The sequence below is a fragment of the Amblyomma maculatum genome, chromosome 6 (genome assembly GCF_055883805.1).
Source record: "Amblyomma maculatum isolate TAMU_Amacu chromosome 6, ASM5588380v1, whole genome shotgun sequence".
NCBI lineage: Eukaryota > Metazoa > Arthropoda > Arachnida > Ixodida > Ixodidae > Amblyomma > Amblyomma maculatum.
The window spans coordinates 74,931,756-74,953,320 of record NC_139349.1 but is presented as its reverse complement, the minus strand read 5'-3'; the positions used below and the strand labels follow the sequence as shown (position 1 = coordinate 74,953,320).

The following is a 21,565-nucleotide window of genomic DNA, read 5'->3' as shown; positions in this document are numbered from 1 at the left end:
CAGCGGCGCATTTCGGGCAAGCGTCGCTAGTTGCTATCGCGCATGCGCTGTAACCATGGCAACTAGGTGATCCGAGCGACAGAAGAAGGGAAGGAGAAAAAGAAGGGAAGAGAGAAGAGGGTGGAGCAGAAGAAAAAGCCAGTCAAATGGAGCAAGAAGATTCGAAAGACCCCAAGAAGAAAGAGGGAAGAGAGAGAATAGGGAGGAGAAAAACAAGAAGCCGGTCAAATGGAGCAAGGATGTTCGAAAGACGTCAAGAACACGTGCCGAATCGCCGATCACACCACACGGTTTGCATCCAGTGCAGCGGCGACTATAGAACGTTCGAGTCGGACTTCGTGAACAATCCGTTTCGTAGTATTCGCTACGCATACCCAGGCTTAACCGAGTTGAGCCGCCATCAGTAATTTTTTTTTTTTTTTTTATCAACGAGGAGAAACAGTCATCCTGGGACGTTCGAATGTCTCGCAATAATTTCGATGAAACCTGATGAGCTTGAATATGTCGCTGCGGGTTTTCACACTTTTTTATTTATTCCTGTAGTCTATTATAAAAGGCAACAGGAAGTGGAAACCTGAAGGGCTGAAAAGTGACGCGAAAATGTTGTGCCGGTGTCCCATGAGTCTGTCGAAATTATGTAGTACAAGCCGCGTGTCGCAAGCTGTTGAAAAATCTTGTTGGGACGTGCATTGCGACCCATGGAGGCTGGCTAGGAAAGCGCAAGCAGCGCTTGTCGGGGCAGACGCGCGACATTTGCATTGCAGATGTTTCGCGGGGCTGGACTCGGCCCGTGCGGTCGGAAGTGCGACGTTATTTAGGGATCCCACAGAGTGCAGACAACGCGCTTGAAGTACTGTGCTCCTGACTTTTGAGCGCCCTGCAAATCAGTCGTACGCACTCAACTGACAAGGTTTATTTCCTTATTTAACATCTAGTTTTTATTACCCTATTTTGCTTTCACTTCAGGCATGCTATCAGCACAAGCCTGTGCTTCTGCCATGATGAAAGCTTTTAGATAAATGCATTAATGCAAATACATTTGTATGCACTGAAAGTAACCATAACGTATGCACAGGTACCTTATATGCATATCTCCATTTTTCTGTCTTTCTATGAATATTTAGCTGCAAAATGGGACCACTTGAAATTAGTTTTCTCGGCCAAGAGCACCCCATTATCACATATGTGAAATTCGAGCCCTGCTGGCTAGGTACATGCGACGGTAGTTGCTCAATAAATGCATCGAGCAATTACTTCAACAAGGTATCGATCACTCAGAGGGATGGTGAGGATAAAGGGAGTGGTCACCGATTAATTCAGCGGTAATTCTTGATGTTTCCCGATGATCATATCAGAAGCCGACTCGTTGACGAATATGGCACGTGACCAGTCCCCATTTACAGTTTTCAAAGGTGTTGCGCAGCAATATCAGCATCATGAAATCGGCGTAGCACTAATGATGTAGTCGGATGGTGGGACGGTGGCCACTTCGGTGCGTTTAGGGTTTCAAAAACTTTTCACGGTTTTGAAACAAAGCGATAGGAGAGGGGAAAAAGAGAGATGGGAGATAAAAAACAAATAGGGAGGGAAAGAAACGAGACTGCAGTCTACTCACTCTTCTTGCCTTTCCAAAATCTCCGCAGCGGCTGTAAGATGTCGATTCCGTTGAAATTCCAAAGCACCGTGGAGGCGGCGAACAGCACGAGGCACTTCTGGGAAACCATTGCGGACAGGTCGTTAGTCCGACTCTCGCTTCCTCAGATCACCGTGCACCGTCGTTGTCTTGGCGGCGGCTTCAGGCCGCTGACTTGGCCTCCGTCATGGCGATAAAGGCTGCTAAGAACAAAGTCCGTTGAAGCAGAGGTCGTTTTCAAAAGTGGCGTTGGTTCGTCGTCGTCGTCGCCGGTTCGTAGAACTGGACGCTGCAGAAATCCACACGTCGTCCAGAGATTAAAAAAAAAAGAAAGAAGGAAATGTTCCGTGTGAACAATGGCAAAGTAGACACGCCTTTTGTGAAGCGGTCTGACACTCGAGCAGTCGAGTGGAGTCGTCGTTGGTGTCTTCGTCGTCGTCGTCTTCGACTTAGCGTGAAGCGTGATTTCGGTAATGCGAAGAAAGTTCGATGAGCGAGCGAGTGTTCGATGATTCGTATGCGTGATTCGTGCGTTAGAAAAAACAAACAAACACGACTAGGAACGATCGGGTTAGTTTCGTTATCGCTTAAGAAGGTTATTCGATGATGAAAAACTATATAAAAGAAGGCTAAAGTATAGGGAAAAAAAATAGCGGCTCAAAGCGTCACTTTTCTCGACGCGAGGAGAAAACGCGTGGCGCGGTTTGAGCCCGTCCTGGCTCTCTGGGCGCGGGCCGCGGCTCCGTGCTGATCTTATATACCGGCAGAGCCGGGCCCAGGAGCGGGCTAAAAATGCCCCTTCCACATGCAGGTCGTCGACGTCGGACTCTGAAGCCGCGGGCGCCGACAGTAGTTTGGGCACTTCCTGTTTCGGGGTCTCTCTCCTCGCCGCGGCAACCCTTTCGCGCGGCATTTTCTTTTCGCTTAGTTTGCCTCGTCTGTCGTTCTCATCCCCGGTCTTCTGGCTGATATTTACAGTCAATGCGTCGACCCCTTTCGTTTCGAGTCTACCTCGCTGCCTTCATCCTTTAGTGCTTGCACTGCTGTCGGCACTTACCACTCTTGTGGTACAGTGTGGCTGTCGCGGGGTTTGGCGCCAACTGTTCTTCGATTTCTTTTGAAATGTTTTCACGCTTTGAAGTCGCATGTTCAGAGCGAGCCCGTTCTTGGTTGTTGCATTTTTGTGCATGTGTATGTACCCTTCTACACTAAGTCCGGGTTCGCGTTCAAGGATTTATGCTTTTCAGTACTTTAAATAGGCTCCCTGTTTATTTCTGTCGAGCCAACAAGGCTTACTCATGGTTTGAGCTTTTCGTCAGTAACATAAGATACGGAGCCATTGAAGCGTATATCCTATTTCACAACGTTTTTTTCTTGCACGATGGACTTCTGTATGGAAATGGAAGCCTTCTCATCGGCTGCTTGAACAAGGTTTCATCTGGTTCTCATGACTTCTCCAATTAAGGTTCATGTGTAGGCCAGTCAGGACATTATTTCGCAAGAATTTCTGCGAATTAGCCCTCTTGCATGTAATTTTATGTAATATTATGTAATTTTAAATGTAATTTTATCGATGCCACTGACACCTGCAACAAAAATGGAGCAACGAAATTTCATACCAACGAAAACTTTCGTTACTAACACTTACAAGCTGCTAGGAAATGTATTGAATATATACTGCCTTCAGCGGGGACAAGAAAAGTAAACAAACAAACGTCGCAGCGACAAAACAGTAGGCGGAGAAAACAGCCGCTTGACAAAACTGTTTAACGCAGTATACTGGGTTGCGATAAGGGACGTGTAAACTATGGGAGCGGCTTTTGTTTTCGGTTAGGTTGTACAGCAGAATACTTAAGAAAACACCTTTTCTGAGTCTTCGCCGCAAACCGTGCCGTCGAGGCCATATAGAAAAAAAAAAGAAGTAAAGCCTAACGACGGAGAGTAAACGAAGAAAGCATTTTCCTTTGTTGTGAAATCAAATTATTAGCGAGAGAGTACACATACGATTGTCAGGGACGAGAAAAATGAAACTGTTTTTGCCTTGCTGGTTGCCATAGCAGCTCGGACGCAAGCCGGAACGGCGACTGCCTCGAACCCCGATTTATACCGCGGTCGCCTCTGGAACGCTATTTGCTCCGTGCGGCATCACTAACGTACCTTCATGTGGCGCCAGAATACTCATTTTTCGTATAAAAAATTGGGACACAATCGTTCTATATACAGTGTCCGGGCATCATCCTGCTGGGTAAAGTTAGAAGCTACTTTGGGACAAGAATTCCGACCGCCGCGCGACTTATATACTGCTCGAATTGTACGGAGCGTAATAAATGCGTTTCAAAGGCTGTCACACTATGTGCCAGTATCTCAGTGCTAAAGCTGCTAAAGCGCCAAGCAAAAATATGCCAAGCAATGCCAAAAAACGCTTTCGAATGTCCTAACCGGTTTACGAGGAGGTAAACACGGGCTGTATCCTTTTTTTTTTCTTTTTTTTTCCCCCTTAAGACATCTACGAATTTGCAGTTGCAGTGTCTCTAGGCTCAATGTCTCCGGACGAACTGTGTTTTGTTTGTTTCCGCTAAAGGATTGACCAGTTTCGTGCGCTCCCTTTCCTGTTGCGTCAATATAGGTTGTGCATGCTACACAACATCGTTCAGCTGCTTTTTTGGTGAGCTGAAGTTGATTAGTGTTCCTTACCCATCGCAAAACTGCCCCCGAAAATCGTCTGATGACATGCGACGAGGACGGCTTGTAAACCAGATAGCGCTTTTATGTTCCTTTTCGCTTCCCATGTCACGTCCATTGCGACGCGTGGCAACTGATTTACAATCCTTTTGGAGAGAGCGCAGCAGTTCCTCTCAGCCAGTCGCAAAGATAAAGGAACCGGAGCCAGACTACGCGAGAGTGGAGACAACAAGCAAATGAAGAAGAGGGGAGAAAAGAAAGAAAGTGGGATGACTCAGACACAGAAAGGAACGCCTGAGCCACCACCCTTCCTCGCATGGGTCTCGTCTATTTCGGCCTCAAAGTACGACTGAAGAAGGCAGTCTGTGTTGACGCACAGGGTCGTGCTTTGCATGCAGCGAACGAGCAACTCGAGTAAGTTTTGTGGTTCGCTTCGACAGTTGCCACTCCCGACATTTTATTTTCTCTCCATTTATCTGTGTTCAACCCATTCGCTCAATCTTATACACCAGGTGTACGGTTTATTGGTGTCGGTTGTTGCTTTTTCGCTTATCATGCATAAATCGGCTGTTTAGTACTGAACGAAGTCTTCCGAGAACACCGCACATTGTTTTCTTTTATTGAGCGCGCCTGAATACTTGTTCCATCAGGATGGCGTCTACTACATGGCTGTACACCCAAGCTTCCTTCGCCAACGGTGGCATATGAGGAGCACAGTAATATTGTGCGCGTCATCCTGATTGGCCCGGCAGTAGCGTATCCAGAAATATTTTTCGGGCGGTGTTATACGCAGCCAGTAAAAGAAACAAAGAAAGACAGCCCGCACCCAAACAATACTTTTATCATTTTTTTTTATTTGATAAAGCCGAATGATTAGTCTCATTCACTGTGATATCTATATAAAAATGCGAGCGCACACAGGACTCCGAGAGCTTTATATGGTAAAGAATGTTTATTTTCTTAAAGCGGCTTGCGTATTGACTCGCCACTCCTGTTTTGTTCATTTCTCATGACACATGCTACCTGGAGTCCCATATCGTTGACGGAGACAGATGTGGAGGTTCCGGTAACCGTGTTGGAGAAGCTTGCATTACCTCTGCTGGGCTAACTGAGATCGCCGATACAGCATTAGGTAGTGGGAGTCGAATTATCGTTTTCCCTAAAGAAGTTGTCCAGAGTCAATTTGGGTTGTTTCTTTGGGCTCATTTCTAAAGCGCCAACGTAAACACACACACACACACACACACACACACACACACACACACACACACACACACACACACACACACACACACACACACACACACACACACACACACACACACACACACACACACACACACACACACACACACACACACACACACACACACACACACACACACACACACACACACACACACACACACACACACACACACACACACACACACACACACACACACACACACACACACACACACACACACACACACACACACACACACGCACACACACACGCACACGCGCGCACACACACACGCACACACACGCACACACATACATACACACACACGCACGCACACACACACACACGCACGCACACGCGCGTGCACACACACACACACACACACACACACACACACACACACACACACACACACACACACACACACACACACACACACACACACACACACACACACACACACACACACACACACACACACACACACACACACACACACACACACACACACACACACACACACGCGCGCTCGCTCGCGGTGTGCAAGAGATTGGAAATGTGCAATGAAAGCTGCAATTAAACCTCACCGTAGAAGGGAAATGGCTAAATTTAACAGAGTTAAGCTTTTAGCGAAGTGGCTGTGGATCCTGTGGTGATCTGAATGCTGAGCTAAGGGACAAAATGCTTTTATGATACCTTAGGCGCTGATCTGTAGGTGTTATTGCTGTCTGCGTCCTAACGCTCACGTACGCTAAATGCCAGCGTTTTGCGGTTAATTACACTGCTGCATCCGCCGTTTTAGTTAAGCGTTTGCAGATACGCAACTATAACTGCAGCTTAGTGGCGGAAGTTCGTTTTTAGAAAAGGAACAGTTTCTGTCAATAAACCGCAACTTTTCTTATTTTCGTTTTTACATTTTACTATATCGATTCGATGTGTTTATAGCATGGGCGAAAAAAAGGCCGAAAGAAAGGCGAGAGGGATATTGCGCTTAGAAAAATTCGGAGGTGTTCCTCAACCTCCTCTCCCGCACTTCGTCGGTCAACTCCATTACCAAGGACGTAATCTTCACTAAGTCTTTAAAGCTCTGAGTGCGCCGCTTTGTTTTATTTCAAAGTTCGCTGCTTGTTTAAAGAAATAACTAAAGGTTGCAAATTGAGTTAAAGATAGAAATAAAGGTCCACTGATCCGGTAGGGTTTGACATTTCGACATAACCAGGTAAGCAAGGCCCTCGTTAAACGCTCTGTTCAGGTCCGGAGCACTGACTAACGAAACCATAAAAAAAAAAGAAGGTTTTGCTATCCAGAGAGCGGTAGTAAATCTAGCGCAACTGACATTTACGCATGTAATCGCGGAGAGTGTACAACGCGATAATAGTACCTAATTTAAGCATCGTTGTTTTCCTACGCATACCTTTCTCTATTTCCACGCTTCAAGAAAAAATAACTAGACGCGCTCTGCATCTTAAGTCGACGCTCGTGCAGGTCCACTGAAACCGTTTTAAACGCAAGGTACTCGATCTTAAACTTATTTTGAGAGTTCCTGTTCGCCTTTCCCGGTTTATATATTCCCATTCAGTGAGGAACTACCTATCCTGTGATCGTATATATATATCAGTCGCGTGGTCTAAATTACGTTTTATTACCTGAAGGATATCGGACAACGCTGTCCATCTGATATCAACCGTCTAAAAATTCCGTGTAAAGCGATTTGCCGACATGTCCGCTCTACAATGGATATGATGTCGCGATAAGGAAGCCCCAGCTTCAGCAGGACATGTAATACCGGCAATCCGCTTTAGCGTGTCCTTTCATTGCCGTCGGCTAAAACACAAGCAGCAACGGTGCATCGTACCGCCCTCTCGTGTCTCAACGACTTCGTACCCCCCGAGTAAACAGCGTGTGCGTGTACACTGGCGAAATAGGGGGAATAGAGTGTGGGCGAGGGAAGACGGCGCAGCAGGGACGTTGCAGGCATTCAACGAAGCAGAAAAAAACAACAACAACAAAAAAACAACAGGCGAAGTGGAAGAGCGCGACGGAGACGCGAAGACGGCGAAGCAAGCAGACAGTGGCGGTGGAGGTGAGCGCGAGGATTCAGTGCAGGCAAACGTACCGGCGCCAGCGGAGGAACCTCGCAGCAACGACATCGGACGGAGAGGAAGCGCCCATTTATCGGCGTGTTTGACGCAATGATTGCGCGTCCACCCACGGCCTTACGTGACCAGCGTCGAGAACGAAGAACCGGCCCCTGGCTGCCGCTTTTACCCTCACGCGCGGACCGTGACGCGGGCCTCCAGGCGAAAAAGTGGTCGGCAGTGGGAGAACCTCTTCCCTTTGCTTCTTTCTAGCCAAACCCTGACGCTTTCTCGCTCTTTTTCCTCCTTTCACTCAGCTAAATACCTTGCTTGCCATTCCATCAGACCCACGTTTCCAGAGCACGCGCGCTGTTACTGTTTACTCATAGACGTCAAGAGGAGGTCACCAAAAAGTGTAGCCAGTACCACCTAGACAGGCAGAGAAAGTGTCTACTAGATGGCTTTGGTGTGGGCCAAGAAAATCTGCTCTTCATTGTGCTTCCACCACATCTCAAGTAAATGTTTCAATGCACGCGCTCTTTCTGTTTACTTACGGTCTGCTGTTTTTTTATATATATAGTATATGCTTGGCGGTAATCCACAGGAACCCAAACCACCGCTGCCTTTCACTCAATCTCAGACTCAAATTTCCAAATCACGATCGCTGTTTACACCTTACGGGGCATGTGAAGTTCAGCGAATAGTTCCTACCTCCAAAGTTCAATCACTAACTTTTAGAGCCCCGCACTGCCGCCCCTCCCCCTCAAATTCTCCTAGAGAGTGAGCGTGCGTGGGCACGCGGTTTTGCGTAGTCCACGGAAAATCCGCACGCTCATTTTTCTTTTTTTTTTCTTCCCCCCCCCCCCCCTCCCCCCCCTGCGATGCCCACTGCTCTCCTGGTGACGGAACTCCAGACGGAAGGCCCCTCTAGGTAACAGTAAGGAGGAACACGGGGAGGGAGTTAAGGAAAGGAAGTGGCAGGCAAGAGGTGGAAGTAGTAGTGCAGCCGACAGTCATAACTCGGGAGTCTTTTTGGAGGTGTAGGTCACACGATACGCCCCCCTTATATATACACTACGCCGCCGTAAGCAGGCTGCCGAGAGAAGGAGGAGGAAAGAAGGAGCCGTAATAAACCTTTGTATCGGGTCTGCGTTTATATAAGTATTTTCCATCTATCTCTCGCCGGGTCGTAAATCAGCCGGAGAGGATGGGGAGGGCGACTCTTGAAGTGCGTGACAGGAATCGTCGATATGGTCGCCGAGAAGCAAGGTATGTACTGTTGTGTATACGAGAAGCTCTCTGGCCTGCTCTGTATGGCAGCTCTGTGCCGGACTCTTTATTTCTTACGTGAACGCCGGTACGACCGCTCCGTAGTGCTTTCGACTCTCGCACAAAATAAAAGGCGCTGGAAAATCGAGACGTCGGAAATGGCCTGGACCGGGATACTCAAAATCACTTGACACACGAAATCGAATTCGCGGTGCGTCGCCCCATAAAGGCAGTTTTGTGTCAGCGGTTTAACAATAGAAAAAGCTATAAAGTGCTCTCGGTTTGGCTCCTTACGCGGAGCTGCTTATACTTTTTTTATTTTTTGGTGCATATATTTTTGCTCGGCGTCTGGGCTTCTTTTCGACATAGCGCGGTTAACATTGTGATTGGCGGACTGCCTACAGGAGCGACGATTAAGGGCCTCCGAACTGAACTGAACCTGAACGTAGGCCGCAGATATGGTGCAATGAACTGAGCGTTCAGTGCTGAAAGTGGAGTGAGAAAGGAAATAACACAAAGGTTAGCAAGATAAGGACGTCTGCTTTCGTAAACGTGGGAAGTGTGGTTGGGCGTGCGGGTCGTTAGTGTACTACGCAATTCGCCAACGCTAATTAAGTATCACCATGTCTTTCCCCTTAGGAATGCATCAAAAAATGAACGTAATATTCAAGAAAGCATGTAGGAGTTCGGGGACGCTTGGTCGAGCCGTTAGACTTTTCTCACTGCCTTTGCATTTGCGAACAGCCAGATAGGAACTGCATGCGCTTTCCCCAGAAGGCACTTGGGATTGCCCGTGTTTGGCTTGTTCTTCTGGCTATGTTGCTGGGAAAGATGTTTTCCACTCTTTTCAATTTAAACGTTTTGTGATATAAAACCGTATAGACTCATATCATTAAATTCGGTTCCACTTTTGCAGCCCAATTACAGGATTCGAGTGCAAAAAGAAAACCCCTTAGGCTTTATGATTTGTTCAGTTAAATGACGTATAGTACCTGCTTTTGCGGTCGGAAACCTCCAGGATGTGCGTCTGCCAAATTTTCCGTATATACAGACGCAATCTGAACCAACACCCGCCTTATTTCTTTAGCACACACGAGAACATTTAACTCTAGCTTTCACGTCATGTGCGACGTAAAACTGCTAGCCGAAGCTATGCTTTCAGGGTGCCGTTTGATTGTCTCTTAGGGTATTAAGGCGAAAGCCTTAATGCCTCATACTTGAGGCGTTCGGCGTCCTGTCCCACTATTGCTGTCAATCATCCTGACAGCCACAGTGGGCACGTGAGAAATGTATCTGAGTTCTCCTTGCCTAGCGTCATGCCAGCGCGGTTGCCAAGGCGACCGCCGCCACTTGTTAGTGGTAGATAGCCGCGACGCGGCGCTGCGGTGCTACGGCCCCGCGCTCGCCATTTTTGTGGTACACGCAGCAGATGACCTAGTGCATTCTGGTGACGCGGGTGTCGTGTTTCGAGCTGGCGCGGGTCTCGTGGTTGCAGCGCTTGGTTTGCGACTCGTGGTGGGGACGGTCACGGTCCCGCGGTAGCGCGTGGACTGCAAAACGTTTGGATTACTGCGCGTTGCAGCCGGTTGGAAAATGATTCATGATGGTGTTCTGCGTAGTTTACGACTGCACGAACCGGTCGCGAAACAGACGCAACGACGAAAATTTGCCGCAAGTCGGATTCTTCTCGATACCAAAACCAAGGCAGGGAGGGTGCTATATAGAAAACGGCAGTGCAGAAAGTTAGGTGGACGGATAAGGTTGAGAAGTTCGCAGGGGTCAAGTGGATGCAGCAAGCACAGGACCGGGTTAATTGGAGGAGTGTGGGAGAGGCCTTCGCACTGCAGTGGGTATAGTAAGGCTGATGATGATGATGACAAGACGACCGCGCTTTCTGAGGAGGGTAAACACCACATGCGAGTTTGAATTTTGCACAGAAATGTGAAAGGAATGGAGGGGTAGGGGGAGGTAGAAATCGAGTTGCTGATCTGTGGAGTCCAACGACAGAGGGTTGACTTCTTTTTTTTGTTTTTTTTTTTTGTTGTTTTTAGGTACACACGATGTCTAGAACGGACGCGCTTGAGATCTGCGGTTGCCGTCCCTGGACCGCCAGCGTTCATGGAAAACGGGGCATGCAGCAACGCCGCAGACGTTGTGGACAGCGACATGGAACCTTTCACTATGTACTGGACAGAACAGCAGCCAAAAAATTCTTAACATTCTTTCATTTTGCTATCCAGGTGCGCCAACTCCAATGAACCTGCAGCCTTCTGATGCAGCAGTTGTTCCTGACGAAATGCTAGGTAAATTGACAGGACGACAGCACGTTCAGTGGAGCGTTAATTTCACTATTAATAGCAACATAGAACTGAAACTCGCTGATGTAATATCTCAATGTGCCCCATCCCCTTTTGCAGTTACTGAGTTGACTGTGGACTTATACCAGTGAACCTTCAAGACCCCGTGGAAACCCAAAGTGCGTCATATGTGCGACGTAGTCCATTTCCCTGCTGTTTAGTCTTTCAGCATTATTGCATCTCTATTTTAGGTGGTTCTTTTTTAGTATACATGTACCCGTGCACATACATGTATGGATGATGTGTGTTTTCAGATTATTACCAGAATGTTTCTCATCATGTCTCGTTTAATTTCCTGTGAGGGCTTAATGAACATCCTTGCATGTAGAAATTGAACCAAGTGAACTTCTTCATGCAGGGCTGAAAGACCAAGGAACAGAAACAAATATCCAGGCGTCTTACATATCTGATCTTGAGCAAGAGATTTCTCGGCTCAAGGAGGAACTTGGTGCTGCTCAGAGAAACTTCGAAAGGGCATGTCCAAGGAAAGAAGCCTTCAAGAATGATGACAGCATGGTAGCCTTGAACACAGGGTTAAAAAACTATGCAATCATGAGGGCAGTGTATAACCTTGTAGAATCTGACGTGAGGCACACATTTCGAAATTGCCTCAACAAATTTCAGAAGATAGTGCCATTTTTCATGAAGATACACGTAAACTTACATTCCCAAGATCTGGCATAAAGGTAAATATTGTCAGTCACATAGCTCAGTGCCAGCTTGCAATGCTTTCCTTTCCAGTGCGTTGCAAATTTTCGTTTCAATTGCATTCTCTCTGTCTCATGGATGCTAAGCAGCCATTCTCACTGACCCCCCTCCTTCGATCAAACAACTTTGCAGGCATAACCGTCAGTGGTAAACATTGTGACGGTTCTTTAAATGCTTAAAACACAAGCATGCAGACTCAGTGTGTAACGCAGTGTGTTGTAATAATATGCAGCACACCACATTTGTGTTACATTATTATATATCTTCTGTCACGGTTGTTGGAATGCATAAGAATGCGATGAGCTTCACCTTTCAGGTTTAGGATCTCGCAGTCAACAGCATCAAGAATGTTTGATAAATGGCTTGATGCAGCCTAGTTTAAGCTGAAGCACTTTGTGAGGTGGCCAGAGAGGGAATTGAGCTGCACGAAAGAATGTTGTAGTAATTCTTGACTGCTTTGAAGTTTTCATAGAGCGGGCTTCATCTATGGAACCGCGTTCCCTAACTTGGTCGCACTCACCATACAAACATCATAATACTGTTAGTATTTGATCGACATCGCTCTACAGGGTGTTATTACCTATATATCGAGAGGCTGGGGTGGTCGTACAAGCGACAAGGAGTTGACTGAGTCATGCGGCATATTGAATAACCTGCTACCTGACGACTCTGTGCTAGCTGACGGTGGCTTCACAATTTCTGATGCTGTGGGTATATGTGGTGCGAAGCTGTAGCTGCCAGCTTTCACTAAAGGGAAGGCAAGCTGTCTGCCTGGGACGTTTAAGTAACAAGGCGGCTGGCAAATGTCCGCATCCATGTGGAACGTGTAATTGGATTAGTCAGGAAAAAGTATGCCATATTGATGGACGTTTTTCCTGGTGGGTATCTAGCAACAAAGGTTATTGATGGCTTTAATGTCACCACCCTTGATAGGATTGAATTTGTCAGTGCAGCTCTCACAAATATGTGCGACTATGTTGTCCCTTACGACTGACACATTTTTATGAATCATAAAATTAAAATGGTAATTGTGAATAAAGTTATTTGGACCTCTTTTCCTATCAAAACATTGGTAGCTGCAATACACAAGCACTTGGTTAAAAACGAACCATATCCAAGTGCTTAATGCCACCTAAAGGCACCGCGGTAACACAAAGTACAAATATTGCTAAAGGTTTGCATGTGTGCGTCTGCTTAGCGCCTTAACTGTTTTGGACATACATCAATACAGGAGCTGTGATGTTGTCTGCATTCATGGTGTTGATGAAACAATTGCCAGTATTTCACTTCTTTGTTCACACGGTTAGTTGCTTAGAGCTTTTGAAGCTCAGACACTAAGCACAGTAAGAATATGTGCACTGACCAAATTCGGGCACCTTCAGCCATGTTGATTTCGAGCTTTGTTTGCATTCACTACAGAACCACTTGCGTGATTTTGGCGGCCTGTTCAGTTTTACAAACTCACAATGGAACGACTTTCGAGAACACTTCTTCCCATCATACTTTACCATGTCATCATACTCTGGCTGCTCGCAATGACAATATATATCATCGTCCTCGTAGTCTTCATTATGTACCTGTTCACTTTCATCAGGCTACTCACATAGCCAAAGCAAAGCTCCGGCAAGACCACTCTTTGGAAGTAGAATGTGCATATTTCCAACATGTCTGAGTAAACGCTCTCATCAAGAAAGATTCTGTGAATTTATGGGTCATTGTTAGCCCACACAACAAAATTGAAGTGCATTTTTTTGCCCACAAATATTTGCATTTGAGCTGGAAAGCAGTGATGGTGACTACTAGAGAGCTTAACATCGCCATCCTCATGGATGAGGTAAGAGCCTTTCGTGTCTCGCAGGTGTTCAAAGTATGAATCCTTGGCGGAATACGGGTACTTCCGTCAGAGGAAGCCACTACCACAACATGCACAGTCGACAAGCCCATCTAGCATTGCAGCTAGAAAAAGGAAATCTTGGCTTATGTGTAACCCAGAGATTCCACGCCGAAAGTTCCTGTGGCGGGTCGCTATAGCCTCCACATAAGCAGCTCTTGCAGTATGTGTGTGCCATCGATGGTACCACATATCTGTGGGATGTGGCACTTTTCGTTATAATTTCTAGCAATCACTGCAGCCTCTTCGCTTGTAGGCATGTAGATATATTGCTTTTTAAGATGCCTTTTTACAGGGCTGCAGAAAAGGTACACGCATTTCTGTACAGTGCTTTTGTGAACTCCAAACTGGTTTGCCACTACCCTGTACTCACAGCAGCTAGCCAGTTTGTACAGGGCAATGACAATCCGTTTGTCAACCTGCACCGGCACTCGGACAAAATTGCTCTCCGGCGACGTGAATGGAGCAAGGGCGGCAACCAATTCGTAAAAATTTGCCCTTGACATTCTGAAATTTTGTTTATCCAAGTTATTGCAGACAATAATATCCCACCAATCAGTGCTCTTTTTTTTTGTCCATGCTCGGCGTTTTGTTGATGCTGCCATTGGTTCCAATCCTGCAAAATGTATGGCGTTACCAGTTTTGCACAGTTTTTACTACCCTTTCCCAAATATGCTGAAATCACAGACTGTAGCGCGCGGCATCACAGCCATAATCCTAAATTAGTGGCCCAAACTGTTGCTAGAGCAGTACGCCTAGTTATGTCACCATGACGCAGAAGGTACTGACCAGCAGAAGAATATCGCTTCATTTTGAGTATAATTTTTAATACTCACTTTCACCTGGCTTTTTGGCAGTCATCGTTCATAAAACAAGACAGCATCTTATCTGCACTATACTTCATTCCTATATTAGTGTGTTTACTAAATTACCAAAATTCTTCCACAACAGTGCTTGAATCCTATATATACCGCGAGAAGCATTTATCAAAGAACAGTAATATATACTGAATGCGTGTGACGAAGCGCCATAAAATAAAAACGCGATATTCGCTGACGCAAGGCGAAGCCCGGCATATGTCTGCGCGGGGTTCGACGTGCCACCGAGAAATATTTACAAGGTTTTGGCCCTCACTCATAGATTAAGGTACGGGTGAGGCGACCAAAGACCTCTTTCCAGGCATTTCACCCGAGAAAAGCCGAGCACCAGGCCGAGCAAAACCTTGTGAATTCATTAAAGAGAAAGAAACTGTGTGAGATTGGCGGTACTGAGATAAACACATGACCTCCAGACTACGGTGCGAACGCTCTGATCGTTAGTTCATTACTAGTAAATAAAATACAGGACAGTGTATTTCTGCACTGTGCGGTACTCGCACTGCACTTTTTTGGTCTGCTCCTACTGTTCAAATGCATAGCTACCAGTCTTGGTGAACATATTGTTGTGGGACGCTGTGCCCCCTTGATCATTTCGGCACACCGCATAAACAGCTCTATTACAGTCTCTGCACACGAAGGTTAAAAATTAGCTTGGGTTTAGCTTTAGTTAAACCCGGTAGATTGCGTAAGCAAAGCCAAAGGTTCTTCTTCTTTTTCTTTTTCTTTTTCTTTTTCTTCTTCTTCTTCTTTTTCGTTATGAAATAAAGTTCGTGAAGGGACAGGAAAGTGATTAAGATAGAAGCAGACGACGCAGCCATCGCGAAAGCACGGGAAAGCTTCGGCCCCATGTTCGGCCAGAAGAATAAACCGGAAGCTTGCACGATAACTACTTGTCCCGACGCTAGGCGCCGCTGAGATACTTGATGCTGCCCCGCGGCGAAACATGTAGGCTCCCTATACTCGCTAGGAAGCGAGGTCATGTAGACACCAACGGGGTCGAGTAAGGGTGACGTCGCTTACTCGACGCTGACTCGACTCGGTACTGTCGAGTCCATACATACAGGGCGATAGTAGTACATCCAGTACATCTCCGCTGTATCCACACGTGGATGAATTTCCGCGTCGTCATTGCCCCGCCGGGGTGGCGCAGTGGTAAGGCGCCCGACTACTGTGCCGGAGTTCCCGGGTTCGAACCCGACTTCGGTGGCTGCGTTTCGATGGAGGCGAAACGAAGTGGCGTCCGTGTGGTGTGCGATGTCAGCGCACGTTAAAGATCCCCAGGTGGTCGAAATTACTCCGTAGCCCTTCAATACGGCTCCTCTTTCTCTCTTTCCACTTTCACTTCCCCTTCCTTCCCTTACGGCGCGGTTCAGGTGTCCACAGAGCAAGTGTGACAGATACTGCGCCTTTCCCTACCTGTGAACCAACCAACCATCGGTCAACTCGCTGTCGGTTAATGTACAAGGGTCGCTACCACTGCATTTTCTGACCTTCGCCACGTATCTGTCGCGTATTAGTTAGGTTTGCGGGCTTCTCCCAGAAGCATAGAGAAAGTGGTCACCGGGTCCACTGTCGCGGGGGAAAGTCCAGAGGGGCAGCCAAGGTCACGTGGTACGTAGCTTGACGCGGGTTTATTTATGACGGTCGCGCAGGCGGCCACTCTTCGGAAGTGGTACCCGAACCCATGGGTATGGACGACGCCGCCGGTTCGGCCCTTTCCGATTCTCGGAAAATGGCTCCAGAGTCGCGCTTCGGCCGTGCCGTGAGGTAGGCAAAACAGAGCAGTTAGAGAGCAGAGCTTAAGCGCAGTTCTCGGCGCTAACTGCTCTGTCTGTTCGTCGCTTTTAGTGGAGAAGGTGCGCGATCATAAATCCCCGAAACGCGCTGAAACACGGGCTGAGGGGAATGTGCGGCAGAGGGAGCCGTTGTCGGTGTCTTCTCGGAAAAGCGCTTGTCAATCCGTCCCTTCGAAACCGCCGCCTGCGCGCAACCGACCAAGGGCAGCGATCGGAATTTGTTTGGTGCGTGGTGCGTGCGTGCGTGCGTGTGTGTGTGTGCGTGTGTGTGTGTGTCTTGGAAGTGCAACCGTCGGTGCCGTTCACCTTTGTGACTGTTCGACCCCTCTTGCGTGAGCTGAGGGAATATTTTGCAGAAAGCGTAAAACGGAGATGTGTGCTGCTTAGTGCGTGCTTTGTGTTTGTTTTACTTAATATACGTATGGGAGAGACATATGTGGCACAGCGATTGGCCAGCCCATTTTAAAGCATTGCATGCTATTGGCCACAGAGTTGCCTGTCGTTTATTGGTCGACAGACTAGACTGGAAATCTCGGTAAGGTGAAGGAAGCGAGCGTTTTGACGGTTTTGAGAGTCGAGTTCGGACGACGGCCGAGTTCAGACTGGTAGTCCGAGGAGGGAGGCTAGGCCTCCGGAGGCCTCCGGAGAGTGCGGCATAAAGTGCAGCAAAAGGCCACGGCCTGTTTTTGCTAGCATCTGACCTCTGATCGTCCACCCCATTTGCAGCTTAGCTTTTTATGTTGTGATGTCGCATCTGACGACGTTGCTGTAAATATGCTGTAAATAAATGTGTACAATCTACAAGAAAAGTTCTCATCTCCGCGCCGCAATGTGTCGCTGAGCCATGAACTGGTCACCATGAACTGGTAGTCACCGACACCACTCACAACGGGACAAGAAGAAGATGGAGAAGAAAAGGGAAAAATAACTGGCGCAGTTGCTGTTTAGCCTTTTATGTGAAGAAAGGCATCAGCCGTGCCGCAATAAAGGAAAATAACTGTACTCGCTCAGTTTCATTACTTTCGCAGGTCAGACGCAAAGTGCAGTTGACAAGGCAGCACACAGTTTCGCTGCCACACCATAAACTAAATCACGATCCGCAAACAGGGCTGCAACCACGCGACACGACATCCGCACCAGCAGCCTGCACAAGTTCGTCTGCTGCCTGGACCCCGAAAATGGCGGGCAGCTTTAGGCGCCGCAGCGCTGCGGTGCAGCTATTCGCCAGTGCATAACAGTGACAGTGATGATAATGACAGAGATGACTGTCACTATGACGTCATCGCCCGGTGAATTCACGACAAGTTGTGATGTCATGACGTCACATCTGGTCATGTGCAATAGCAGGAACTGATGTCACGATGACGTCACATCTGGTCATGACGTCAATCGCATATACGAAGCTGATCCCGCCGGCGTCTGGACCAAGCATCCATGCTGCGTCTCTGATTTTGCGCTTCCTGGAACGCCGCACCAAATAGCATACAGAAGATGCAGTAAAGCAGGAATCAGCGGCGTTTCAAATTGGTTTACATGAATAAATAGGTGCAGTATCTATCAGAATTCTCCACGGACACCTGAACTGCGCTAAAAGGGAAGGAAGGAAGGTAAACGTGAAAAAAGGAGAAAGAGGTGGTGCCGTAATGGAGGAAGTTCGTACTACCGCGTAATAGAGGCATACATGGCAAAATTACTTTTGAAAAGGAATTAAATTACATTACTAATTACTTTGCTGAAAATCGCAGAAAAGTAATTAAATTACATTACTCATAACTGCTCCCAAAAAGTAATGAAATTACATTACAATTACTTCTACTGAGTAATTAAACTACTTTTAAATTACTTTCTAGTTTCCATCCATGCAAAAACTAAGCAAAGCTAGTAAACAAAAGAACAATTGTTCTCCAGACGCGAAGCACACACGATCTTTCGTCTTCCCGCCAAATTCCGTCCCAGAGAGCTATTCCTTCTCTCTCTTCTACAGTACGTGCCATTACAAAAACAAGTCTACCGCAAAACACACACACACACACACACACACACACACACACACACACACACACACACACACACACACACACACACACACACACACACACACACACACACACACACACACACACACACACACACACACACACACACACACACACACACACACACACACACACACACACACACACACACACACACACACACACACACACACACACACACACACACACACACACACACGCGTCTTGCTGGCCCGGAGCTGTCTCCGCCATTTGAAGGGCCCGAAGAAGCTAGCTTATTTATTGCTTCCGCAGTCCCAAGAATCGATGTCGGCACATTTGTGCTCACTGCTCAGTAATGCTCAAGCCCCGGTGCCTCACGTCATGGACCCTTCTGCCTATCTCCCCCAACCCCAATCCTCCTTCGCCCCGTGATGTTGAGTGTAACCAGGCACCACTGTGACCTAGCCGACGCAACAGGGAGTGGCGCTACGCCGCGCTCTAAACTAGTTTTCAGCTCCAGCCTTCTTGCAACATCTCTCCCTTCAGCATTCCCTTGACGCCTTGTATCCTGCTGCTTGGAGAATGGTTGAGGTCTCAGACGCACTGTTCTGCTCAACTCTGTCCCCCTTTGACGATCCGTTACGCTGACTTCGCTTGCCGCACGCCGTTCCTGCTTTCGCGGCACTCTACTTCGTCATCTATTGAAGGAGTAATGGCGCATTTTAGTAAAAGTAATTTCGAAAGGAATTAATTACTTTTGCTGCGAAATTACTGCCAAAAAGTAATTCATTACATTACTAAATTACCAGCCCGAAAAAGGAATTCATTACATTACAAATTACCGAGAAAAGTAATTAAATTACAGTAATTCCATTACTGTAATTCAATTACTGCCATGGTCCAAAGTGACCCCTAAGATCTTCACTACGCCAGGTATTTCGAGTTGTCGGGTATGCACGGTTTTCACCTTCAAATGACATTGACAGATGCTGCGCCTTTCCTTTCTTATAAACCAATTTAGTGCCCTTGCTCAGCACGAGAGGAGACCGGAAAAGTTGTCACAAAAGATAGCTATATGAAGTTATATGCTAGTGGACAGTTAACAGCGATGCATAACGAAAGGAACAAAATTCTTGGTGCCGCATGAATAAACATAACAGACAGAATATCCTTTCGAGTCTGCACGAGCCTTCACCTGTGTCATATCAGTTGTATATGTTCTTCAATGTGGCGATGAAGGGTTCTGTGCCTGTTTCCCCGAATAACAGCAAAGTTTAGTTCGTACTGGTACAAAACTGTGCTTTCGGCGGTCGTGTGCTTACACCATGTTACACCTGAACAATACCTCGGCCCACAAGCGGACAGACCTCTGCCCTTTTACCGCGAGGTTGCCAAGACAAAGTCGACTCTAGATGCAGACCTGTCAGATGTTAATGTAGGCGACCTACCAGCCACGCATCAGCGAATTAGTAGCCGTTCGCAGGCTTTCAGCTGATGAGCAACGAGAGACCGCTGTACGCAATTGGCGAGCGTGGGCAGCTTGTCGGCTGCCAAATGAAGTGCGAAATTTTGACTGGCTTAGGCGCTGGGGCGTCCTGCCCACGAGACAGCGCCTTGCCAGATGGGGTGTTGTACCCAATGACCAGTGTGCCAACTGCGGTGCTCCCGAGAACCTCGCGCATGTGTTTTTCGAATGTGTAGTTGCGAGAACAATGTGGCGGCTCGCATATAGGATGTTTAACGTACGTCCGCATGAACCCCGGCGTGGCGCCGGCGCAACCCTTTTGAACACCTTGTGTTCAGTGTGGTTCTGTTTGTGTTGTGGCGTCGCAGGTGCCTCGCTGAGGCGCGCCGAACTCCCGCCCGAGCAATGTACCCAGCCTTGCAGAGGCTGCGCCTCGTCGTCTGGAAGCATCTGTCTGGACAGAGAAACTGACGGCGAGACGCGGTTTCTGCGGCGCTGGCACACGCGCTTCTATGTTGTATGAGGCAGCAGACTTGGGATGCCTGTCGTCCTTTATTAGAACCCTCTTCGTTTATACTGTTTTCCCCTGTCTGGGGAATCATGTTATATTTAGTTTATTATGCATATGTACAATATAGTGTTTTATATAGTGCTTTCTTTTGTGAGTAATGTGAGTTCTTGTATGTATGTATGTATGTATGTATGTATGTATGTATGTATGTATGTATGTATGTATGTATGTATGTATGTATGTATGTATGTATGTATGTATGTATGTATGTATGTATGTATGTATGTATGTATGTATGTATGTATGTATGTATGTATGTATGTATGTATGTATGTATGTATGTATGTATGTATGTATGTATGTATCTATGTATGTATGTATGTATGTATGTATGTATGTATGTATGTATGTATGTATGTATGTATGTATGTATGTATGTATGTATGTATGTATGTATGTATGTATCCAATTAATTCTCTGTGTTTTCCCCTCTCTGGGGAATCATGTTATTTTTAGTTTATTATGCATATGTAACCTATACTGTTTGTATAGTGCTTTGCTGTGTGAGTAATGTGCGTTTCTGTATGTATTATGTACCCAATAAATTCTCTTTTTGTACTTTAGTGCGTAGTTCTACTAGCCGCAATCACGAATTTCGCCGATGTCTGTCCGAAGCCGCTCACTCCCACTTATCTCCCATTTATAACATGGTTCATAGAAGAAAAGGCTGGCCGATCGAATGAAGTCGAGAGTGCAGCGATGATGTGGCCTTGCGTCTAAGTAACTTATATGAACGGGTCTGTATGCTTGCTTCTACCACGGTCCGAATTCGCGTTAAGTTCTGCGTCGATCGGGCAAACCCAGAAGTGAATATCTGCCTCAATATTCTAGGAATTGCAGACCGGATAACCAGGTTGACGAAAAAGATCGCGCTACTGAGGATACTTCCAAGTCACGGCAGGAATGAGGGCAACTCTGACCCGGGTTGACACCCTCTGCCCGGATCATCTGAAGCGCAGCCTCCTCTGCCCAGGTACGACCGCGGGGAAAGGTTACCGCACACAGAAGACGA

The 21,565-nt window shown here is 47.1% G+C and overlaps 1 protein-coding gene and 1 pseudogene across 2 annotated transcripts in view; one reads left to right on the top strand and one right to left on the bottom strand.

Annotated features, from left to right (window-relative positions):
- rols (zinc-RING finger and ankyrin repeat domain-containing protein rolling pebbles) overlaps positions 1 to 1,822 on the bottom strand; it is a 306,966-nt gene extending 305,144 nt beyond the window's left edge. The window contains exon 1 of one of the 2 annotated variants that reach the window (XM_084606950.1): positions 1,616 to 1,822. In XM_084606950.1, the coding sequence (XP_084463076.1) occupies positions 1,616 to 1,724 (109 nt within the window). In that variant the 5' untranslated portion in view covers positions 1,725 to 1,822. The remainder of the gene's footprint in view (positions 1 to 1,615) is intronic. The other variant, XM_084606952.1, reaches the window with a different exon arrangement.
- A 7,049-nt stretch (positions 1,823 to 8,871) lies between these two features.
- On the top strand, positions 8,872 to 12,949 carry LOC146186020 (uncharacterized; annotated as a pseudogene).
- Positions 12,950 to 21,565: the final 8,616 nt, after the last annotated feature.